Source organism: Theropithecus gelada, chromosome X, assembly GCF_003255815.1.
Source record: "Theropithecus gelada isolate Dixy chromosome X, Tgel_1.0, whole genome shotgun sequence".
NCBI classification, from domain to species: domain Eukaryota; kingdom Metazoa; phylum Chordata; class Mammalia; order Primates; family Cercopithecidae; genus Theropithecus; species Theropithecus gelada.
The window spans coordinates 46,273,422-46,296,648 of NC_037689.1; the positions used below are offsets into that span (position 1 = coordinate 46,273,422).

General features: G+C 42.8%; 1 protein-coding gene across 1 annotated transcript in view; it reads left to right on the plus strand.

Annotated features, from left to right (window-relative positions):
- The first annotated feature begins 15,352 nt into the window (after positions 1-15,352).
- The window catches only part of PDK3 (pyruvate dehydrogenase kinase 3), a 75,055-nt gene continuing 67,180 nt past the window's right edge, over positions 15,353-23,227 (plus strand). Inside the window, exon 1 of the mRNA XM_025372817.1 lies at positions 15,353-15,693. Within this exon, the coding sequence (XP_025228602.1) occupies positions 15,588-15,693 (106 nt within the window). The 5' untranslated portion in view covers positions 15,353-15,587. The remainder of the gene's footprint in view (positions 15,694-23,227) is intronic.

Consider the following 23,227-nt stretch of genomic DNA (forward strand, 5'->3'; position numbering starts at 1 on the left):
CCCCTAATTGGGCTTTGGTGTTTATGGAAGTTGATAGCATGCATTTATAGAACATGATCAGTACGCTCTAACTGTACTATTTGGTAAAGGGGTCCACAGTTCCATAAAATTGAATTAATAATAATCCTGGGCTCAGGATACATAGGTACATGCTTGGCCCTGTTTTTAAATGAATACATACATACATAAATATGTGCAGCCATGATCCCAACACCCAGTCCAAGAGTTAGCACATTTGATGAAGCTGTCTGACAATAACAAGTTTGGAAGAAGAGGATATGGATTAACAAAAGCTCTTATTTACCCACGGAAGTAGGAGTAGATTTAATCAGTTTGCATTATCTTAATAGAGTTAGACACTCTCATACCTTTTGATCTGACCATTCCACTTCTAGGTCTACAAACTTGTCCCAAAATGATGTTCACAGCAGCACTGTTTACTGTTTATAGTAGCAAAAAATAGATAGATAGATAGATAGATAGATAGATAGATAGATAGATAGATAGACAGACAAGAAAGGAAGGAAGGAGGAAAGGAAAGAAGAAGGAAGGAAGAAAGGAAGGAAGGGAGGGAGGGAGGGAGGAAGGGAGGGAGGGAGGCAGGAAGGGAAAGGGGGAGGAGAGGGGAGGGGAGGGGAGGAAGCAACCAAACGGAAAAAGAAACTAGAAACAGCCTAAATGCCTCGATGGCTACACATGTAACAGAAAATGAATCTTTGCAATCTAATACTTAGTGCAAAAGCTGGTTCCAGAAGTCTTCTTATAGCACAGTACTCTTCTTAGGAAATTTTAAACCACTGAAATGAAATCATATAAGCATACATATGTGTATGATAAAATTATTTTTCATAAAAGCCAGAGAATGACCAAATTCAGGGCAGTATACTCAGCAACCCAGAGGTGCTAGGGAATTGCTTTCCCTCCCCAGGAGCAACCCTTAGCCACTGACCGATGGGAATTGGTGTATGACTATCCCAGGTCCCTTGCCTCTCGGGTGCGATAAGTCTGAGATATGTGTCTATGTTGTCTCTATGACATCCCCAGTGGAATGAAGCTCCAGCTACCAATCATAACTTGCATGATTACATGCAAGCCTTGATTGGCTGGCTCCTCTACTCCCCTGGAGGTACTTTCTGGCATCATCTCTCAAATAAACAATTTGCACATGATCTGCTTTGGGGGGAAATAAAACTAGTCTTAAATCTCAGATCATAATGGGGACACTGTCAGCTTGACACATGGAACTTTATAAATATTAATGGAAGAGCCAGTTTAAAGCCTTTAACATAGATGCTCACCTAGGTGCTTTCACCAATAATTCAGTATTATATGTCATCCAAATGTTAGCTGGGGTCCCTCATGCTCTGAGGGACCAAGGTGAAAGTGTCCCATCCTGCCCTCATTCACTCATCTGCCTTTCCCCCACCCAACCCTCAAATCAACAGTGTGTTCTCTTAGACACCTCTGCTACCTGGCTCTTTGTTTCACATAGCTGCTGGGCTCTTCTTAGAGCACCCTCCCCACTCTTTTTCCTCCAGTCTTCTCCCCTCTCCCTTCCAGGATCACGCTAGGCTCCAAATTCTTCTCTCCACAACTCCAATCCCAAACTTATATATCCAAATCCATCAAGATACTCTTTGAGAAAAAGAAATTATAGGACTAGGCTGGGCATGGTAGCTCATGCCTGTAATCCCAGCATTTTGGGAGGCCGAGGCAGGTGGGTTGCTTGAGTTCAGGAGTTTGAGACCAGCCTGGGCAACATGGTGAAACCCTATCTCTACAAAAAATACCAAAATTAACTGGGCATGGTGGCACACATCTGTAGTCTCAGCTACTTGGGAGGCTGAGGTGGGTAGATGGCTTGAGCTCGGGAGTTTGAGGCTGCAGTGAGCCATGGTTGCACCACTGCACTCCAGCCTGGGCGACACAGTGAGACCCTGTCTCAAAAAAAGAAAAAAATTACAGGACTAGCTAGCAAAATTTTCTTGCTGCTACATCTAAAACTATAGACAAATACAGGAATCTTTCTTTCTTGAACGGGAAAAGTCTAGATCTTCAACAGCACCCACTCAAAAACTCTAAGTTATGGTTATATAAAAAGGAGAGCAAGGCTACGTCACTCATCACCAGTCATGTGTTTGTTAACTTGGCCTCAAGGACTAAGGAGGTGTAGTTTTATTTTTTCAGTGAAGCTTATCTGTGTGAAGCAATTTCATTGTTCGAGAACACATCTCCTCCCATTCTTTTTTGTCATCACTTTCTCTGCTTGTATAGATCTTCAAATCCTGGCTGAGAAAAAAGCCTTGGTGTTTTAGTCTGTTTAGTGTTGCTATTAAGGAATACCTGAGGTTGGGTGATTTATGAAGAAAACAGGTTTATTTGGCTCTGCAGGCTGTACAAGAAGCATGGTGCCAGCATCTGCTCCTGGTGAGAGCCTCAGGCTGCTTCCACTTATGGCAGAAGGGGAAGGGGAGCCAGGGTATGCAGAAATCACATGGTGAGAGAGGAAGCAATAGAGAGGGGAGGGAGGTGCCAGAGTCTTTTTCACAACCAGCTCTGGCGGGAATTAATAAAGTGAGAACTCACTCACCCTCCCACACCCCCGACCCAGAGAGGACATTAATCTATTCATGAAGGATCCACCCTGATATGGTTTGGCTCTATGTCCCCACCCAAATCTTATCTTGTAGCTCCCATAATTCCCATGTGTTGTGGGAGGGACCCGGTGGGAGATAACTGAATCATGAAGTTGGGGCTTTCCTGTGCTGTTCTCGTGATAGTGAATAAGTCTTAAGAGATCTGATGGTTTTAAAAACGGGAGTTTCCCTGCATAGCTCTCTCTCTTTGCCTGCCACCAACCACGTAAGACATGACTTGCTCCTCCTTACCTTCTGCCATGATTGCGAGGCCTCCCCAGCCATGTGGAACTGTAAGTCCTTTAAACCCCTTTCTTTTGTAAATTTCCCAGTCTCAGGTATGTCTTTATTAGCAGCATGAAAATGGACTAATACACACCCCTACAACCCAAACATGTCCCACCAGATCCCATCTCCAACATCGTGGATCAAATTTCAACATGAGATTTGGAGGGGACAAGCATTCAAACTATAGCACTTGGCAACTGAATAATGCCCTGAACAAGAATCCAGTATTGAATTTATTGACTCTACCATACTTCAATGGCTGACCTTAGGCAGGTTACTTAACTTTTTAGAGCCTCAGTTTTCTTCATCTGTAAATGATATGAGGATTAAAAGAGGTAACTGCACCTAACACGGCCCTGGCACAAAGAAATCCAGAAGCTTTATGCTAGTTACCGTCCCAAATAAATAGAAGTATAAAGGACACTCTGCAATATACCTAGCACAGCACTGTCCAGTAGAAATCTAATATGAGCCACAAATGTGAGCCACTGATGTAATTTTACATTTTCTAAAAGGCACACTTTTAAAGGGGTAAAAAGAAATAGATAAAATCAATTTTAACAATATATTATATTTAATCAATATATCCAAAAGGTTATTGTATTAGTTAATTCTCACACTGCTGATAAAGACCCGAGACTGGGTAATTTATAAAGAAAAGCAGTTTAATGGACTCACAGTCCCACAAGGCTGGGGCAGTCTCACAATCATGGCAGAAGGTGAAAGGCACATCTTACATGGCAGCAAAGAGAAAAATGAGAGTCAAGTGAAAGGGGAAACCACTTATAAAATCATCAGGTCTCATGAGACTTATTTATTACCACAAGAATAGTATGGGAGAAACCGACTCCATGATTCAATTGTCTGCCATGGGGTCCCTCCCACAACATGTGGGAATTAAGGGAGCTACATTTTTTTTGTTTGTTTTGAGACGAAGTCTCACTCTGTCACCCAGGCTGGAGTATAGTGTCGTGATCTCAGCTCACTGCAATCTCCACCTCTTAGGTTCAAGTGATTCTCCTGCCTCAGCCTCCTGAGTAGCTGGGATTACAGGCACGCACCACTATGCCTGGCCTTTTTTTTTTTTTTTTGTATTTTTAGTAGAGACAGGGTTTCATGTTGGTCAGGCTGGTCTCAAACTCCTGACCTTGTGATCCACCCGCTTTGGCCTCCCAAAGTGCTGGGATTACAGGCGTGAGCCACCGCGTCCGGCCGGGAGCTACAATTTAAGATAAGATTTGGGTAGGGACACAGTCAAACCATATCAGTTATCATTTCAACATGTAATCGTTATACAAATTAGTAATGTAGCCAGACACAATGGCTCATGCTTGTAATCCCAGCTACTAGGGAGGCTGACGCTGGAGAATAGCTTGAGTCCAGGAGTCTGAGGCAGGCCTGGGTAACATAGCAAGACCCTCATCTCTAAAAAATTATTGATGAGATAGTTTACATCCTTTTTCATACCAAGTCTTTGAAATCTGGTGTGAATTTTATACATATGACATGTCTCAATTTGGACTAGCCACATTTCAACCCCATGTAGCTAGTGGTACTCCACTGGGCAGTGCAGTCCTAGCGCTTCTCATGAGGATGAATCTCTATAGATTTAGAAATCTGCCCTATTCTATTCTATGGCACACTTCAAATTGTGGGAAGCATTCGACCCCAGTTCTGTTCCTTTAATATCACTAGTACTATAGTCATTTTATGCATCAGATGATACAAGGTACAAATAATTCTGAATAGGGATCCCTAAATTCCTTGGGAGGAATGGCTGTTTTCCTTTTTCTTTCTTTCTTTCTTTTTTTTTTTTTTTTTTTTTGAGACGGAGTCTTGCTCTGTTGCTTAGGCAGGAGTGCAGTGGTGCGATCTCGGCTCACTACAACCTCCGCCTCCTGGGTTCAAGCGATTCTCCTGCCTCAGTCTCCTGAGTAGCTGGGATTACAGGCAGGTGACACTGCGCCTGGCTAGTTTTTGTATTTTTAGTAGAAACGGGTTTTCACCATGTTGGCCAGGCTGGCCTGGCCTCAAGTGATCCTCTCGCCTTGACCTCCCAAAGTGCTGGGATTATAGACATGAGCCACCGCGCCTGGCCTGTTTTTCTTTTTCTCAAAACTTTAAAACCTCCAGAAAAATGAGATCGAGTGGAGGGGTGGCCAAGGCGAAAACAGCTGGGGCTGACAATAAGACCCTGGTGGCCTAGGGAAGAGGCCCTCCTGGTAGCTACACAACTCTCCCTGATGGAAATCATAGCAACTTGGAAGCTGGTGGTAGTTGTGATGGTTGGGGGTGGAGGTAAGGGCTGTACCTGGGCAAATGACTTGGATGAAAGAAGGCTTTACTAAATGCTGATGTAAGAAATGCCAAGTTTTCTAGACAACAGGTGGCACCTTAGATGTCAGAGTCCGCTGCAAATAATGGTTCATGCTCTGTTAATTATGGGACTAAGTAAATATTAATAGAAACAGATAAGATCATGTTTTGGATTAAAAACAGAAGAGCAGTGGATTCTGACAAGTATCTGTATAACGAACCTTCATCTTTGTGGGGTGAAGGAGAACTGAATAAAGTCATTCGTGCCTATCCTTGGTTCATATTTTTAGAACACATTCCCACCCAGGGATTCTAAGGATTTTCTCAATGTCAAATCAAACCATGATATCACTCAAGGCATTCATTAGTGGTGGTTGTGTTGTTGGCATTTTGCTGTATTTCCTTCTATACCTTTCAATAAAAAAGGTTTAGGTGATCTCTTCATAGCTAAGCTCAGTTTATTTATTTATTTATTTATTTATTTATTTATTTATTTAGAGACAGGGTCTCACTCTGTCACCCAGACTGGGGTGCAGTGGTGTGATCTTGTCTCACTGCAGCCTGGATCTCCTGAGCTCAATCCATCCTCCTACCTCAGCTTCCCAAGTAGCTGGGACTACAGGCGTAAGTCACCAGGGCTGGCTGATTTTTTTGTTTTTGTTTTTTGTAGGGATGGGGTTTTGTCATGTTGCCTAGGCTGGTCACGAACTCCTGGGCTAAAGTCATCTGCCTGCCTCCGCCTTCCGAAGTGCTGGGATTACAGGCATGAGCCACTGAGCCCTGCCTGAAGCTTAGATTTAATACATAATTTGGTATCTTGCTTTTTCCCTCTTATTATAATGTTTGTATTTTCCATGTTCTCATATAGACTTCATGCAAAGAACCTTTAAAGACACTATAATGGTTCATTGCGTGTGTGCCATGATCTATTTAACCATCCTCTGTTATTGTTTCCCTTCTGGGTATTATAGGATTTGATTTTGTTCATAACCCTTGGGCACAATAAACATTATCTTTCTCTATTTTAAAAAGTCAAATTAAATCTGAATTTGCATTCCCACATTCAGAGCTGGCAAGATGCCCAACAGCAGCCTTTATTGGGGGGCTTGTCCCCATGTTTATGTACAGCATACCTGAAGAATGCTTGGCATAAAAGTTAGGATACTTTTTTATTTTTTATTTTGAGATGGGGTCTTGCTCTGTCTCCTAGGCTGGAGTACAGTGGCGAGATCACAGCTCACTGCAGCCTCAACCTCTCAGGCTCAGATGATCCTCCCCACTTGGCATCCTCAGTAGTAGGCAGGCGCCACCATGCTCAGCTAATTTTTGTATTTTTCGTAGAGATGGAGTTTTGCCATGTTGCCTAGGCTGGTCTCGAGCTCCTGGGCTTAAGTGATCCACTTGCCTTGGCCTCCCAAAGTGCTGGGATTATAGACGTGAGCCACTGCTCCCAGCTGTATGATAGTTTTGACTCTAGTAATATCAATCTGCTTAAGGTGGCCTAAACCATAAAAATGTACTGGCCCATGTAACTGGAAATTCAGAGAAGGCTTCAGGTTGGATTGATTTAGTGCCCTGACAACGTCATTGAGGACCCAGTTTCTTCCCATTTCTGCTCTGCTTTCTGCAAAGTCAGCTTCACTCTGGCCACAAAATGGTTGTCTACTGCACTCCAGGTACTACATGCTTCCTTGAGTGCACCCAGAGATGGGAATGAGGTAGGAAGAGAGAAGGAGAAAAGTGAGAGGTTGAGAGAGGTGCCTCTAGAAGCTTCCTCAGAATAGCAGCAAGTTTCTTTCACAGAAGTTCCCAGGAAATGTCTCCTTCTATATCATTGGCCTAAATTGGGTCAAGTATCTATCCTTGAACCGGGAGCCAAGGACAGCAATCACAATTAAGCTCATTAGTTTGTAGATTGACCCACATATATCATGACTACAACCGAGGTGGGCTATTTTCTTCCCAAGGCACAAATGAACTGCGTGGGGAAGTGAACAGAAGTGGGAGTAGTTACCAATAGAAGAAGGAATGGGTTTATAGAGGTAACCAAAATGTCTCCTATATCTTCGAACTTCTGTTTTCAGTTCTAGAAACCAAAGCACCCATTGCGCATAAGCAGCTAATGATATCATCAAGGCATAGCAGCCCAAATCCCAGAGCCAAAGACTCCACTCTCTTTTAGGCTGGGGAAGATAAGCGACTCCTTTCTTCTGCACCTCCAAGAGCAGCAAAATCAAAACATAAATTTAATTTCTCAATAAATTATCCTGTCACATCATCCCTGTACTTAAAATCTTTTCTGGCCAGGTGCAGTGGCTCATGCCTGTAATCCCAGTACTTTAGGAGGCCGAGGCAGATGGATCACCTGAGATCAGGAGTTCAAGACCAGCCTGACCAACATGGTGAAACCCCATCTCTACTAAAAATACACACACACACACACACACACACACACAATTAGCCAGGCACAGTGGCATGCGCCTTTAATCCCAGCTATTTGGGAGGCTGAGGCAGGAGCATCGCTTGAACCTGGGAGGTGGAGGTTGTGGTGAACTGAGATCACACCACTGCACTCCAGCCTGGGCGACAGAGCGATACTCCGTCTCAAACAAAGAAACAAACAAACAATTCTTTTCTGACCTCTTTTGGAGGAATATAAAGGCTGAAACCCCTTAATTAGAAACAAAAGGACCAGGATAAACAGGCCTCAAGAGGGTTTGGGCCATCCAAAAGAGTTTGCTGAAAAAAGCCTACCCCATAAGTACATACAGCTGTTATGTATCCATAAGAATTAAAAATAAGAATTAAAAAATTAAAAAATCTAGAAGCTAGACACGGGAGAAAAGAGCTACTCCCTCAAATCATACACACATTTGATTAAAGATGTACATTTAGGAAAGCTTTATTAAGTAACCCTTGATCCACTAGTTCACTTATTTTCACCATCTCACTTCCCACTCTTAAAATCGAAAGGTGCCTGGCAAATCTCGGAATCAACCAAGACGTCCTTCAGTAGGTGAATGAATAATAAACTGTGATAAATCCAACATGGTGAAATATTATTTAACCCTAAATCAAATGAACTATCAAGCCATGAAAAGACACTGAGAAACTTTAAATGCATATGGCCACGTGAAAGAAGCCAGTCTGAAAAAGCCACATCCTGTAGGATTCCAACTATATGACATCTGGAAAAGTCAAAATTAGAGACAGTGAAAAGATGTGGTTTCCAGGGGTCAGAAGAAAGGGAGGGTTGAATAGGCAGAGCACAGAGGAGTTTTAGGACAGCGAAACTATTCTGTGTGATACTATAGTGGTGGATACTTGTCATTATACATTTGTCTAAACCCACAAAAGGTACAACAGTAAGAGTGAATCCTAATGTAAACTATGGACTTTGGATGATAATGATGTGTTAATATGGGTCCCTTGATTGTAATAAATGTACCAGTCTGGTAGGGGATGTTGATGGTGGAAGAGGATGTGTGTCTCAGGGGGATATGTGGGAATTCCCTGTGTTTTCCATTGAATTTGGTGTGAACCTAAAAATTCTTTAAAAATAAAGTCTATTTTGTTTTAAAAAGGCAGGCTGGTATTATGAAAGAACATCGAATTGAGAGTCAGGAGACCTGGATTCGAATCCAGACTGCCATTTACAAGTTGTATAAACTTAAATTATTTTAACCTTTCTCTGTCTTAGGTCACTCACCTGTAAAATGAGGATAATATTCATCCATCATGTTCACTGTGAAGAGACAACATAAGTGCTTTCACAGAGCACACAATAGGTGCTCAAAAAAAAACGTTAACTGAGAATCAAGAGAGAAGGAGGAAGAAAATACAAGGAGAGCGGGATACTATACCCCTGTCAAATGGTGACAGAGGTATTTTGTAACAAGATCCACTAGTTAGGGAGACATATCTTTTTTTCTCATCTATTCCACTCTACTTTGGATTTTGGCTGTATCATATTATGATTTAATAAAGTGTCCATTATTAAATTACTCAGAAAACTACCCTTGCCTAGTTCTAGTGTTCTATAGCAGCTGTTGAGAAGGAATGCGATTTGGGATAGGTTTGGTTGTTATTTTTGTTGATTTTTATGTATTTAATACATGTTTGTTGTGAACCTGAACAGTGACTGTTAGTTATGCTGGGCACTGGGGATGAAGCAGTGAGTACACAAGACTTGGTCCCAGCCCTGCCAAGGTTTAAGTCTAGTGTAGAAGACAGGCATTGATCAAACTATAACAAAGTGGAGAGTTACAGTGGGAAGTAGAGAGAATCGAGAAAACATATGGCAAGGAGAAGGAATTGACTTTATGGTCAGGGAAGGCCTCCCTTTATGTTTAAGTGATGATTACACTGAGATCTGAGGCATTAGCTGGAGAGAATAGGGAGTTAGGTTAGAGAGGGTTAGGGGAGGACAGTGATTTTCACACCTGAGGTGCATCAGAATTACCCGCAGGTGGCCGGGCGCGGTGCCTCATGCCTGTAATCCTAGCATTTTGGGAGGCGGAGGTGGGCAGATTGCCTGAGTTCAGGAGTTCGAGACCAGCCTGGGCAACATGGCGAAATCCCGTCTCTACTAAAAATACAAAAAATTAGCTAGGCGTCGTGGTGCGCACCTGTAATCCCAGCTACTCAGGAGGCTGAGGCACGAGAATTGCTTGAACCCAGGAGACAGAGGTTTCAATGAGCCAAGATCATGCCACTGCACTCCAGCCTGGGTGACAGAGTGAGAGTCTGTCTCAAAGAAAAAAAAAATTACCTGGAGGGCTTGCATATTAGTTAACTGTTGCTGCATAATGAATTATCCAGAAACTTAGCAGTTGGAAACCACAAACACTTATTACAACAAACTGAGGATTTCTGGGGGTCAGGAGCCCAGGAGCTGCTTAGTTGAGTGGTTCTGACTCAGGGTCTCTCTCAAGATTACAATGAGGTGTCAATCAAGGTGTTGGCTAGAGCTTTGTCATCTCAAGGCTCCACAGGGGGAGGATCATAGGAAAGAGAGAGAGACAGAGACAGAGAAAGAGATGGGGGGAGGGAGAGAGGTAGGGAGGCAGGGAGCATTAGTACAGTACATTTGCTATAATTCATGAACCAATAGTCTATACTTTATTCAGAATGCCTTAGTTTTACCTAATATCCCTTTGTCCATTTATTTTAGAATATTTTATTCCTTTTAGCTAGAATGATTGCCTATATTTACCTTATTTTTTAAATTTCTTTTTTTTTTTTTTTTTGAGATGGAGTGTCACTCTGTTGCCCAGGCTAGAGTGCAATAGCGCGATCTCGGCTTACTGCAACCTCTGCCTCCAGGGTTCAAGTGATTCTACTGCCTCAGCCTCCCAAGTACCTGGGATTACAGGCACCCACCATCATGACCGGCTAATTTTTTTTATCTTTAGTGGAGACGGGGTTTCACCATGTTGGCCAGGCTGGTCTCGAACTCCTGACCTCAGGTGATCCACCTGCCTCAGCATCCCAAAGTGTTGGGATTACAGGCATGAGCCACCACGTCTGACCTATTTTAAAATTTCTAGTTATATTTTTAAATGACAAATAATAATTGTACATATTCATGAGGTTACACAGTGATCAGATCAGGGTAATGAGCATATTCATCATCTCAGACATTTACCATTTCCTTGTGTTGGGAACTTCAATATTCTCCTTCTAACTATTTGAAACTATATAATACATTGTTTTAACTATAGTCACCCTACAGTGCTATAGAACACTAGAACTTATTCCTCCTGTATAGCTATAATTTTGTATCCTTTAACAAATCTCTCCCTATTCTAATATCCTTTAAAAATGTTTTAAATGACACATAATAATTGTACATATTTATGGGGTATATAGTGACATTTTGATACATACAATGTAGAGTGGTCAAATCAGGATGATTAGCATATCCATCACCGCAAACATTTATCATTACTAATATCCTTTTTTTCTGTTCCAGAATCCCAACCAGGATAGTACATTATATTTAGTTGTCATATCTCCTTAGGCTCTTCTTGGCTGTGACAGTTTCTCAGGCTTTCCTTGTTTTGAATGCCCTTGATAGTTTTGAGGAGTACTGATCAGGTATTTTGTAGGACCCCAGTCTCTGAAATGAGATCTCATCACTTCTGGCCACACTCTTCTTTGTTAGAAGCATGAGCTAAGTCTAACCCACATTCAAGTGGAGAGGAATTAAGCTCCATCTCTTGAGGAGTATCAAATAATTTGTGGCCATATCTTTAAGACCCTCATTGCTTGCTAAAACGCAGATCTGCTTCAGTAGGGCTGCAGTGCCGTCCAAGAGTTTGCATTTCTTTTTTTTTTTTTCTTGTTTTTTTTTTTTTTTTTCTTTTTTTGAGACGGAGTTTCGCTCTTGCTGCTCAGTCTGGAGTGCAATGGTGCAATCTTGGCTCACTGCAACCTCTACCTCCTGGGTTCAAGCGATTCTCCTGCCTCAGCCTCCCTAGTAGCTGGCATTACAGGCATGTGTCACCACACCCTGCTAATTTTGTATTTTTAGTAGAGATGGGGTTTCTCCATCTTGGTCAGGCTGGTCTCGAACTCCCGACCTCAGGCGATCCACCTGCCTCGGTCTCCCAAAGTGCTGGGATTACAGGCAAGAGCTACTGCGCCTGGCCTGATCTGATCTTTTCCTTTTTTTTATTTTTTATTTTTGAGACGGAGTCTTGCTTTGTGGCCCAGGATGGAGTGCAATGGTGCAATCTCGGCTCACTGCAACCACTGCCTCCAGGGTTTAAGCAATTCTCCTGCCTCAGCCTCCCAAGTAGCTGGGATTACACGCCCGGCTAACTTTTGTATTTTTGGTAGAGACGTGTTTTCACCGTGTTAGCCAGGCTGGTCTCGATCTTCTGACTTCGTGATCCGCCCGCCTTGGACTCCCAAAGTACTGGGATTACAGGTGGGAGCCACCATGCCCAGCCTCTTTTTTTTTTTTTTTGGAGACTGGATCTCACTTTGTCACCCAGGCTGGTTTGCAGTGGTGCAATCTTGGCTCACTGCAGCCTCCACTTCCTGAGCTCAAGCTATCCTCCCATCTCAGCCCTTCAAGCAGCTAGGACTATAGGAGCACACCACCATGCCCTGCTAATATTTTTGTATTTTTAGTAGAGACGGCGTTTTGCCATGTTGCCCAGGCTGGTCTCCAACTCCTGAGCTCAAGCCACCTGCCCACCTCTGCCTCCCAAAGTGCTAGGATTAGACGGGGGTGAACCACTGCGCCCGCCCCAAGAGTTTGCATTTCTAACAAGTTCTCAGGTGATGCTGCTGCCACAGGTCCAGGGATTTCACTTTTGAGAGCCACTGGGAGTGGGGTCTGCACAAGACCTTGGTGTGTACAAGGAGTTGAAAAAAGTTCATCAAGATCTATTTATCAACACACTGGTGTCACTTCTGGCCTCTGCAAGTTATCATGAAAGTATTAGGTAAAAATACATGCATTGCTGTACACAAGAGGTACAGTACCTTGTATTTATATTACATATGGTTTATTTCATTTGACTGTCACAAATGCCAGGGAGATTAATCAGGTATCTTAATCTGACATAAAAATATCCACAACGCAGACAGGCTAGGTGACCTTAGCCTCGTCTGAGCACATTTTACATTATATCGGGCTCTTTCATATTGTTCCCAACTTCTAGGACTTTGTCACCTTTTGGAGAAGCAGAAATAAAATTAGGCACATGAAAGTTTAAATAATCAAATCCACAGAATGGATTTTAAGTAGCATTTTGTGCAGTGGAAAAGGAAGAAGTGAAACAAGCGATTTGCAAGCTCAGAAAGATCAGCGCTGTGTTGCTTCGGCTGAGAAAATCTCCCTCTCAACAAGTATCCAGCTTCTTCCTGCTCACTGACGACTGCCACCAATTACCGCTCCGCTTCCAGGTAGCCCCTGAGAGGCACTTTAGGAACCACAGGCCACTGGTCTTCTCTTTGTCTGCCCATGCACACCAACTGGATTACTTAGCTCTTCTGGTAAAGCTCCTGGTTAAAGAAGTTGTTAGTATGTCTTTTTTAATGCTTTGATTTAATTTGAATGGAAAAGACATGGTAGTTTACATACGACTACCAAGATGACCAAGATGTTCTTGAAAATCCAGAAGTCTAGAAGACCACTGGATGTCTTTTTTTTTTTTTTTTTTTTTTTTTGAGACAGAATCTTGCTCTGTCACCCAGGCTGGAGTGCAGTGGCACAATCTCGGCTCACTGCAAGCTCCGCCTCCCTGGTTCACGCCATTCTCCTGCCTCAGCCTCCCGAGTAGCTGGCGCTACAGGGGCCCGCCACTACGCCCGGCTAATTTTTCATACTTTTAGTAGAGCTGGGGTTTCACCATGTTAGCCAGGATGGTCTCAATTTCCTGACCTCATGATCCGCCCACCTTTGCCTCCCAAAGTGTTGGGATTACAGGGCGTGAGCCTCTGCGCCCGGCTGATGTCTTTTACTGTGTATGTTACTTTTCTTTGCGTTCAGAGTAGAGATGCAACTATTTTATTAAGTAAAGAATTGGTTGCATAAACATCCACTGAGGGCACAAAAGCTAAATAGCTACCCACCAATAATCTCATACAGTGAGAAAACTAATCCAATCAGAGACCCGAGGAGTGGTTTCCAGTCACATTTGTACCTTTCCTTAAAGAACATTCTTCCTCGGCCGGGCGCGGTGGCTCAAGCCTGTAATCCCAGCACTTTGGGAGGCCGAGATGGGCGGATCACGAGGTCAGGAGATCGAGACCATCCTGGCTAACACGGTGAAACCCCGTCTCTACTAAAAAATACAAAAAAACTAGCCGGGCGAGGTGGCGAGCGCCTGTAGTCCCAGCTGCTCGGGAGGCTGAGGCAGGAGAATGGCGTGAACCCGGGAGGCGGAGCTTGCAGTGAGCTGAGATCCGGCCACTGCACTCCAGCCTGGGCGACAGAGCAAGACTCCGTCTCAAAAAAAAAAAAAAAAAAAAGAACATTCTTCCTGTCCTTTTAGTTACATATGTTTATATTTACACATTGCAAAAAAAAACAAAAAAAACAAAAAAAACAAAACAAGGTTTGGTGGAAATGGCTAAAGTAAGCGGTAGTTTATTCACTCATAATAGGAAATAACAATTTCATATACTGAGCCCTGAGTTCAAGTTCACTTTTTTTTTTTTTGAGAGGGGGGTTTGGGTATGTTGCCTAGGCAGATCTTGAACTTCTGGGCTCACGTGATCCTCCCACCTCTACCTGCAGGGTCGTTGGGACTATAGGTGCATGCCACCATGCCAGGCTCTCAAGTTCACTTGAGATAAACAATACCCAACACTGTGTAAGCATAGACTCCTGTCCAAAAGTGGTGGTGAAGCGTGAAGGGAGCTGTCCTATGGTGGTGGTGTAGAGAAGGCGTATGAAAGAAAGTGTCAGTGACCTTACATTGGATCCTTTCCAATAGTAGTAGTGGGGGGAGGTATGAAACAGAGTCAGTGACCTTGCAATTATCCTGTCCACTGGCACTGGGGAGGTAGGGGATGCTAGTGACCCTTGACCTCACAATGGATCCTGTCCAACGGTGGTGGTGGGGGGGACATGAAATGCAATTAGTGACTTAATCTTGTGAGGGAAGGAGGGGCAAGGAGCCACGAAAAAGAGAATCAGCGACCTAACAATCCAGTCCAAAGGTGTTCCAAAGGTGTTCTCTCCGGAGTGAGGCAGGGAGGTGGGGGTGGGGCCGGGCCATGAAACAGAGTCAGTCTAGTTAGGCCGTAAAATCCAAGTGTCAAGAGGCAGTGAACTGCAAGTCCTCCTCCCTGAAAAGGCGCCTGCGGTTGAGAAGGGTCTTGAGCAGCTCGGAGGATCGGATTCCGGTCTCCCGGCCTCTTCCCAGTCCGCAGGCACCTCGGCTACCTTTCGGCAGTGGAGAACTCAGCCAGGGGCGGAGCCGAGAGCGGCTGCACTTGCCGGGCTGGGCTGAGTTCCACGAGCCAGAGAGCTGGGGCTCTGGCGCCGCGCCGGGACAAAAAAAGAAACGTCACAGAGGCGGCGGCGGCCAATCAGTGGAGGGCGCGCGCGGCCGCGTGCCCCTCGCGCTCTTCGCCGCCCCTCGCGCGCCGCGTACGTGCAGCAACCGACTCCGCCCAGCGAGGCGGAGCCTAGGGAAGCCGCGGGCGGCCGGCCGCGGTCCCGGAGCTGTTGCTGCTGCTGCGGCGGCTGCACCGGCGGCACCGAGGCCGAGATCGAGGTCGGGGTGCGCGCTTAGCAAACGTGCCTTATCCGTGCGGCTTGGCTGCGCCAGCCCTTGCGGCCACCCGGGCGTCTAGGCGGGTCTGTGCGCCGCCTCGGCGAGGATGCGGCTGTTCCGGTGGCTGCTGAAGCAGCCGGTGCCCAAGCAGATCGAGCGCTACTCGCGCTTCTCGCCGTCGCCGCTCTCCATCAAACAGTTCCTGGACTTCGGTGAGTACGGGGCCAAGGGTTCCCATGGGCCCGGGGCCGCCGCCATTCAGGCTGCCACCTCAGATCTCCGCAGCTTCGGGGTAAAGTCCGTGGGAACCGCAGGCGGGGCTAGGGGATATCCGGGGGGCTCTCCTGAGGCTCGGATTTCGGGGCGTGGAGGGGCAGGGCCTGGCCCCCTCGCACCCAGCCTGAGACTTACCCAGAGACACAGAAACGGCGTCTCATTGCAGGACCCTCATCGCAGGCGAGACTCCCCAAACCTGCCATCGTTAGCTTCACATCTACTTGACACAAACCTCACAGCCCTTAAAACTTCAGAACGAGACGTGGGTGGCTTTTTAATGTTTTTATTTTTAGATTTTTTTTTTTTTTTTGGTTGGGTAAGAACTGTTTAGAAATACCTTGAGGTTGAATAAATTATGCAACGGCATTTTTTCCCTTTTCTGCTCTAAGGTGTTGCTGTGTGGCTGGAGTGGCAGGACTCGAACTGTTGTCTTCATCAGGTTATGTTAAAGCAGTTAGAGGCCTGCACTGCAGACGCCTTAGATGCTTGGGAAGAGCGGACGCTTGGGTTCGTAGCATCAGAGCAGGGTCTAATACAACTCTGGCTTTAGTGCCAGCACCTTTCGTTTCTCTTCTCCATTGGTGTCCCACCCACATTTCCCCATCCGGTGGGCTGGTGGGCGGCTTTCACGGATTGAGGTGGGACCAAAGAAGATCCGGGTTCCCAGCCTGCCTCAGGCCTAGCTGAGATGGGAATAGATTCCACCACCTTCTGTTAACTGGATCATGTTTCCCCAGAAAACGAAGGAGCTGGTTGTGAAACACCTAAAAGTAAAACGCATGCATTGAGGTATCAGAATGGAACTCAGCATCCCTGAAGGAAAATAAATCCAGCAGCAAAGATGTTCTAAGCTCTCGAGGGAAAATTGTGGGGTGTCTGTTAATTTAATGAATTTTGTGTAAATGTCAAGGGTGTCAGTGATAGTGTCAGTTGGGCATAAAAACTAAAGTGCCAAGGAGGTAGAACATTTGAGGAAGACCTGATATGCAAAAAGTGATGTCCATACTTTTTTTTTTTTTTTTTTGGAAAAGCTAGGATAGGAAGAGAGGAATAGGTTAAAGTTGAGACCAAATTAAAATTTTAGAAACCAATTTGCCAGAGAATGATGATGAAAGTCAAAGTTCAATGAGACATTGATCTTTGTGTCTTAAAACTTCACTCCCAAAAGCTGTTGGTAGTTTTACTTACCGTCTTGAGAACTGTAGAGGTTTGAGGCAGTTTCTGACTTTGGAGTTTAGAAAGTGTTGCTGTTGCTATAAATATAGGCACGTTTTCCATCTTTTAGGTTTAGGGAAGATTCTGAAGGTATCAGCCTTTCATTAGTGTAAACTGAGACAGGATAATTCACAATAAAAGGAACAAAAGGAATCCAGAAACGCCCAGTTCTTTCCACCCTCAAAGTTTAAGTGATAGCTCCAATAGCCAGCCAAAATTTTGGTTAGTTGATTTCCATAGCAGCTAGTGTCTACCCGTGTTAATAGGTATTTTGGCAAGGATGTTATGTGAGTAGGAAAACCACAGTGGAGGATATTGTTATCATGGAAAACCTGTGGGGCCAGTATCTGGAAACAAATGTTCTAATTCTGGCTCTGCCACTAGCTCAGAATGTGCCCTTGACTAAGTGACCAAACCTCACTTGGGGTTCATTTTCCTCATTAATAAAATGAGTAGATTGTATCAGGCGATCTTTAAAAGCACAGCTCACCACTCTACGATTGTGATTTCAAAGGAGAAGGCGTGAACTTTCTAAAAGAAAACTACCAAATCTTTTGATAGATATTTCCTATAAAAGTCTTCTGATCTATTTTGGGAGGGGTGGAGGGATTCACTAAGGTCATGAGAGAAGCATAATAACTTAAGGGTTTCCTTCAAGTGCTAGATATAGTTGTAGTGGAATTTGCTAGAAGTGACAAAACTAGTTTGTAACACCCAGAGATGAATCAGGTTCTAATCAGCCTATCTTTAATGACAGGACAACTAAAAGAAGGGAGTTGTTGCAAAAAGTCCATCTCTACTTCTACTTTTCTCTTAGTTCTGTCTCTTCATAGCAGTTCTATTTTGGCAAGTGATGTGGGAGTTGGAGAATTCAGAATGGGTGTGGGATATTTTTAAGGTGAGGAGAGAGGAGGAGTGAAGAGGCTTCATGCCCCTGTATGATTAGAGAAAACTGCAGGAGAGGGCCAACTCAGACGCTGAAAGCACCAGGTAGCGGGCAGTGGATAAGTGAATGAAGCCAACGAGTGGAGGACTGTGACAAATCCCTGGTATATGGCTAGCTCCAAAGGGGCAGCTGATTGGCACCAATTCAGTATATTTCAAGAGAACTTTGGCATAAACAAAATAGATGGATGGATCAAGTTGGCCCACAGGCTACTAGTTTATGAACTTTATGCCTTTCTCCATGAGTACTTTACAAATGGGACATACATTTTGACTAGAGTAACTAGACAGGGACCAGAGAAAGGAGATGCATAGGATATACACAATTTGTTACAACCTTGGTAAATAGGCTTTCTTATGGGAATGTACCACACACCAGTAAGTGAGATTATTTCCCGTGTTCAAAAGTGGAGGCTAAAACTGGTTGTTACTTCAGAAGCAGTGATTTTATTTTAAAGCAGGGGTTCCTGAGCCTCAGCACTCTTGCCATTTCAGGCCAGGTAATTTTGGTAGGAACTGTCTTGTGCACTGTGGGAAGTTGAGCTACATCCCAGGCCTCTACCCACTAGATGCCATGAGCACCTCCCATTCCAAGTCGTGACAACCAAACATGTCTCCAGTCATTGCCAAATGTCCCCTGGGGGAGCAAAATGTCCCCTGGACTTCTGTTGAATCACTGTTTGGAAGCGTTTACTTGAGTGGTTTTCAGGCCAGGGCCTCATACTCTGAATTTTTGTTGTAAATGATGTGGGGGTGCTAGGGGTGGAGAGCAGAACATTGGTATTTTTAGGAGATCCCCCTGTCATTCTAAAGCATATCCAGAGTTAAGCATCATTAATCAGATGATCTGTCTGATCTACTGGCCCCCTTTCATCTATGTGCAGTATTTTTCTCTATGCTTTTTAAAATAATGAAAGTTTCTTGAACTCCATCTTGACTTGAAATATAGCCTGCTACACAGTTAGCAAATATAGCAAGAATAACAAGTGTTCTAAATGGATTTTTAATTTATAATGGCAATAGTACATTCCAAATGGTGGCATTTTTAAAAATGAGATTTTTATTTTGGGCCTAAGATTACAGTCACATGGTTCCAAATTCAGAAGGTGCAAAAGGACACAGAAAAGCCTACTTCCCACTTGTGCCCACTGGCCTCCCCTTTTTTGCATAAATGACAGTTTATAAATTTGTCTGTACCTTGTTTTTTGATCTTAATACCTTAGAAACAGACCTTTGTATATCTGTACCTGCAGAACTTTGTTTTTCCTTTTTATGTCTTCTGAGAATTTGGTTATATGAATGTACTAGAATTTATTAGCCAACTTTCCCTATTGATGGCTACAATTAATAGGTTGTTTCTAGTCTTTGCTATGGCAACCTGCCCTCCAGTGAATTAATATACGCGTTGTCATTTCATGCATGTCCGGGTGTATATATAGGACAGATTCCTAAACGTGAGATTGCTACATCAGCAGGTATGTGCATTTGTAATTTTGACGAACATTGTCAATTGCTTTCCATAAAGGTTGTCTGTTTTCCCCCTCGCTAGAAGTTTCTGAGAGTACCTATCTTCCTATGCCTTCACCACATTATTGTTAAACTTTTGATTGGTAAAAAAAATGGTATATCTAGATAGAATTTTTTTCTCCTTGATTAAAGATGTCTTTATTTTAGTTTTTTATTATGGAATTAAAAAAAAAAAAAAAAACTTAGGCAGGTGCCTGTAATTCCAGTGCTTTGAGAGGCCAAGACAGACGATGGCTTGAGATCGGGAGTTTGAGGTCAGCCCTGGGCAACATAGCGAGATCCTGTCTCTTAAAAAAAAAAAATTAGCCAGGAGTGGTGGTGTCACACACCTGGGGTCTTAGCTACTCAGGAGGCTGAGACAGGAGGATGGCTTGAGCCCAGATTGAAGCTGCAGTGAACTGTGTTTGTGCCACTGCACTCCAGCCTGGGGGATGCACATGTATAGGTAAATACATACATAAATTTTATTGTGTATAATTAAGGTATACAACATGATGTTATGGGATACATATAGTTAAAAGGTTACTACAGTGAAACAAATGAACATATCTATCATCTCACTTAGTCACCCTTTTTTATTTTTGTGGCAAGGTCAGCTAAAATCTACTCATTTAGCATGAATCCCATATACAGTACAATTTTATTATCTATTATATATTCTTCATGTTGTGCAATAGATCTCTAGACCTTAAACATTTACAGAAGTAGAGAGAATAGAATGATGAACTCCTGGGTTTGTTTTATTGATATCCATGTGCTGTTTTTCTGTAGATGTTGTATGTGTGGTCTGTTAGATTTTCTTATCAATGTCATGGTTGTTTCAAAAAGATAAATTTTTGTTTTCAAGAAGATAAATTTTTTTCTTTTTCTATGCTAAGACTAATTTATCTTTTGAATTATCTGTTTTTTAAAGATTTGGTAGAACTTCATATCAAAGTGTTTAAACCTGTATGTTTTGGGGAATTTTGCTCTCTGACAGCTTTCTCTATTCTGTGTTATTGATCTCTGTAGATTTTCTGTCTCTTCTAGAGTCCATTTTGATATATTTTTCTTGAAAATTATCCTACTTGGTCAGGCTCGGTGGCTCACGCCTGTAATCCCAGCACTTTGGGAGGCCAAGGCAGGTGGATCACATGAGGTCGGGAGTTTGAGACCAGCCTGGCCAACATGGTGAAACCCCATCTCTACTAAAAATACAAAAATTAGCTGGGCATAGTGGTGGACACCTGTAATCCCAGCTACTGGGGAGGCTGAGGCAGGAGAATTGCTTGAACCCAGGAGGCGGAGGTTGTAGTGAGCCAAGATCATGCCCTTGCACTCCAGCCTGGGTGACAAGAGTGAAATTGCATCTCAAAAAAAAAAAAAAAAAAAAAAAAAGAAAAGAAAATAAAGAAAATTATCCTACTCATTGAGGTTTTTAAGTCAGTTTGGATAGCTGAGATAGTTGTCATTGAACAGTCTTAATTTTCCCTGTGACATTTGTCCCCCCTTCTTCTTAAGTTAGTTGTTTTTTATTTGGTTGGATTTATTAGTTTTATGACTTTTGTTATCTAGTTTATTGTCTGATTTAACTTTAATAATTCCCTCTGATCTCAGGTTTATTTTGCTCTTTTAAAAATTAGGTGCTTTCTGTTCTCACTCACAAGTGGCAGTTGAACAATGAGAACACATTGACACAGGGAGGGGAACATCACACACCAGGGCCTGTCAGGAGGTTGGCGGGTAGAGGAGGGATAGCATTAGGAGAAATACCTAATGTAGATGACAAGTTGATGGGTGCAGCAAACCACCATGGCATGTGTATACCTATGTAACAAACCTGTATGTTCTGCATATGTACCCCAGAACTTAAAGTATAAGAAAATAAAATTAAATGCTTTCTTCTTTGTTTTGTTTATTTCAGTGTTTAAGGTTAGTTATTCCTCTGAGCACTGCTTTAGCAGCTGATGTGTGTGTATTTGGTCCTTTTTCTCTTAGCTCTTCTGCATCTTCAGGTTTTTATTTTCCTATGAATGAAGAGTTGTTTGAGGGAGTTAAAAAATTTCCAGTGAAGATGCATTCTGTATTTTAATTTTATTTATGTCTAGTTTTGTTGCATTGTGATTACAGAATGTTGTCTGAATTATTCGCTAATTTATTGATGTTAACTTTGAAGCTCATTATATGGTTGTTTTCTGTGAGTGTTCTTTGGGCAGCAAAAAGAAGGTTATACTCTCTTCTCAGGTTGCAGAGTGTGATAGATCAGCTCTGTAATATGATGTAATTTAGGTTTTGTGTAACTTTACTTTTTTTATCCACCTGATTTGTCATGGATCAAACACAAGAGAAGTTAAAGCCTCCTAATAATGATTCTCTTTCTCCATATAGCTCCTATAGTTTTTGCTTTATGACTATCAGTGTTATGTTTGATGCTTATTAACTCATGTCCTCGTTGTGAGATAGGCCCATTAGCATTAGAGTGCTGCCCTTTTACTAGTTGAAGGCTTTTTGGCCTGGATTCATCCTTATTTGACATTGAGATCTAGTTCCCTATTTTCTTGTTTATATTTCCTGGGATGGCATTGCCATCCTTTTATTTTCAGTTTTTCTGAATTACTTTGCTCTAAATATGTCTCTAAATGTAGTGTAAAGTTGGGTTTTGCTTTGTGAATGAATCTTTTTCATGCGGTAAGTTTAACCTATTTATACTTACTGATATGATAGATCTGTCATCTGTAATGGTCAGCATTTGTAATGTTCTGTTGCTTTCTGTTTTTAATACCTCAGTTTTCCTATGTTATATATTTGCTTTGTTTTGCCATATTTATTTTAATAAATAGCTAGGCTTGAATTTTTGGTTCTAGTGGTTATCTTTATAGTTATTACTTTATTTCTATAGACCTTTGTCCCATATGGGTCACCACCTGTCAGCTATGAGACCTTTGAGCACTTGAAATGTGGTCAAAAAACTGAATTGACTCAATTTAAATTTAAAACGGATACTTGATTCAGTTAATTTTTACATCTGTGTGGAATATTTTGGATATGTAAACCCACTTTATCACCTGTAAATTTTATGAAGTCTCTTTATAGGTCAATTATTTTTGATAGAAATTTAGCCTCTGAATTGAGATGTGCTTTCAGTATAAAATACACACTGGATTTCAAAGACTTAATGTAAAAATTGTAAAATATCAGTACATCTTATATTGATTGCATGTTGAAATGGTAATATTTTAGATATGTTGGGTTAAATGGAATATTATCAAAAACTTTATTTCTTTTTTTTGTTGTGGCTACTAGGACATTTTAAATTATATATATGGCTCACATGTTTCTTTTGTTTGTTTGTTTGAGACGGAGTTTCACTCTTGTTGCCTAGGCTGGAGTACAATGGTGCAATCTTGGCTCACCACAACCTCCGCCTCCCAGGTTCAAGCAATTCTCCTGCCTCTAAGTAGCTGGGATTACAGGCATGTGCCTCCATGCCCAGCTAATTTTGTATTTTTAGTAGAGACGGGGTTTCTCCATGTTGGTCAGGCTGGTCGTGAACTCTCGACCTCAGGTGATCCGCCCGCCTCAGCCTCCCAAAGTGCTAGGATTACAGGCATGAGTCACCGCGCCCGGCCTGGCTCACATATTTCTATTGGACAGTGTGGCTTCAGATAAATATATGTTAATTCCTTATTGGGAGCAGTGAAAACATCACATTTTAATGTTCAGAATAAACATTTATTGAATTTTATTTATTTATTTACTTACTTACTTATTTGAGACAGGGTCTTGCTGTGTTGCCCAGGTTGG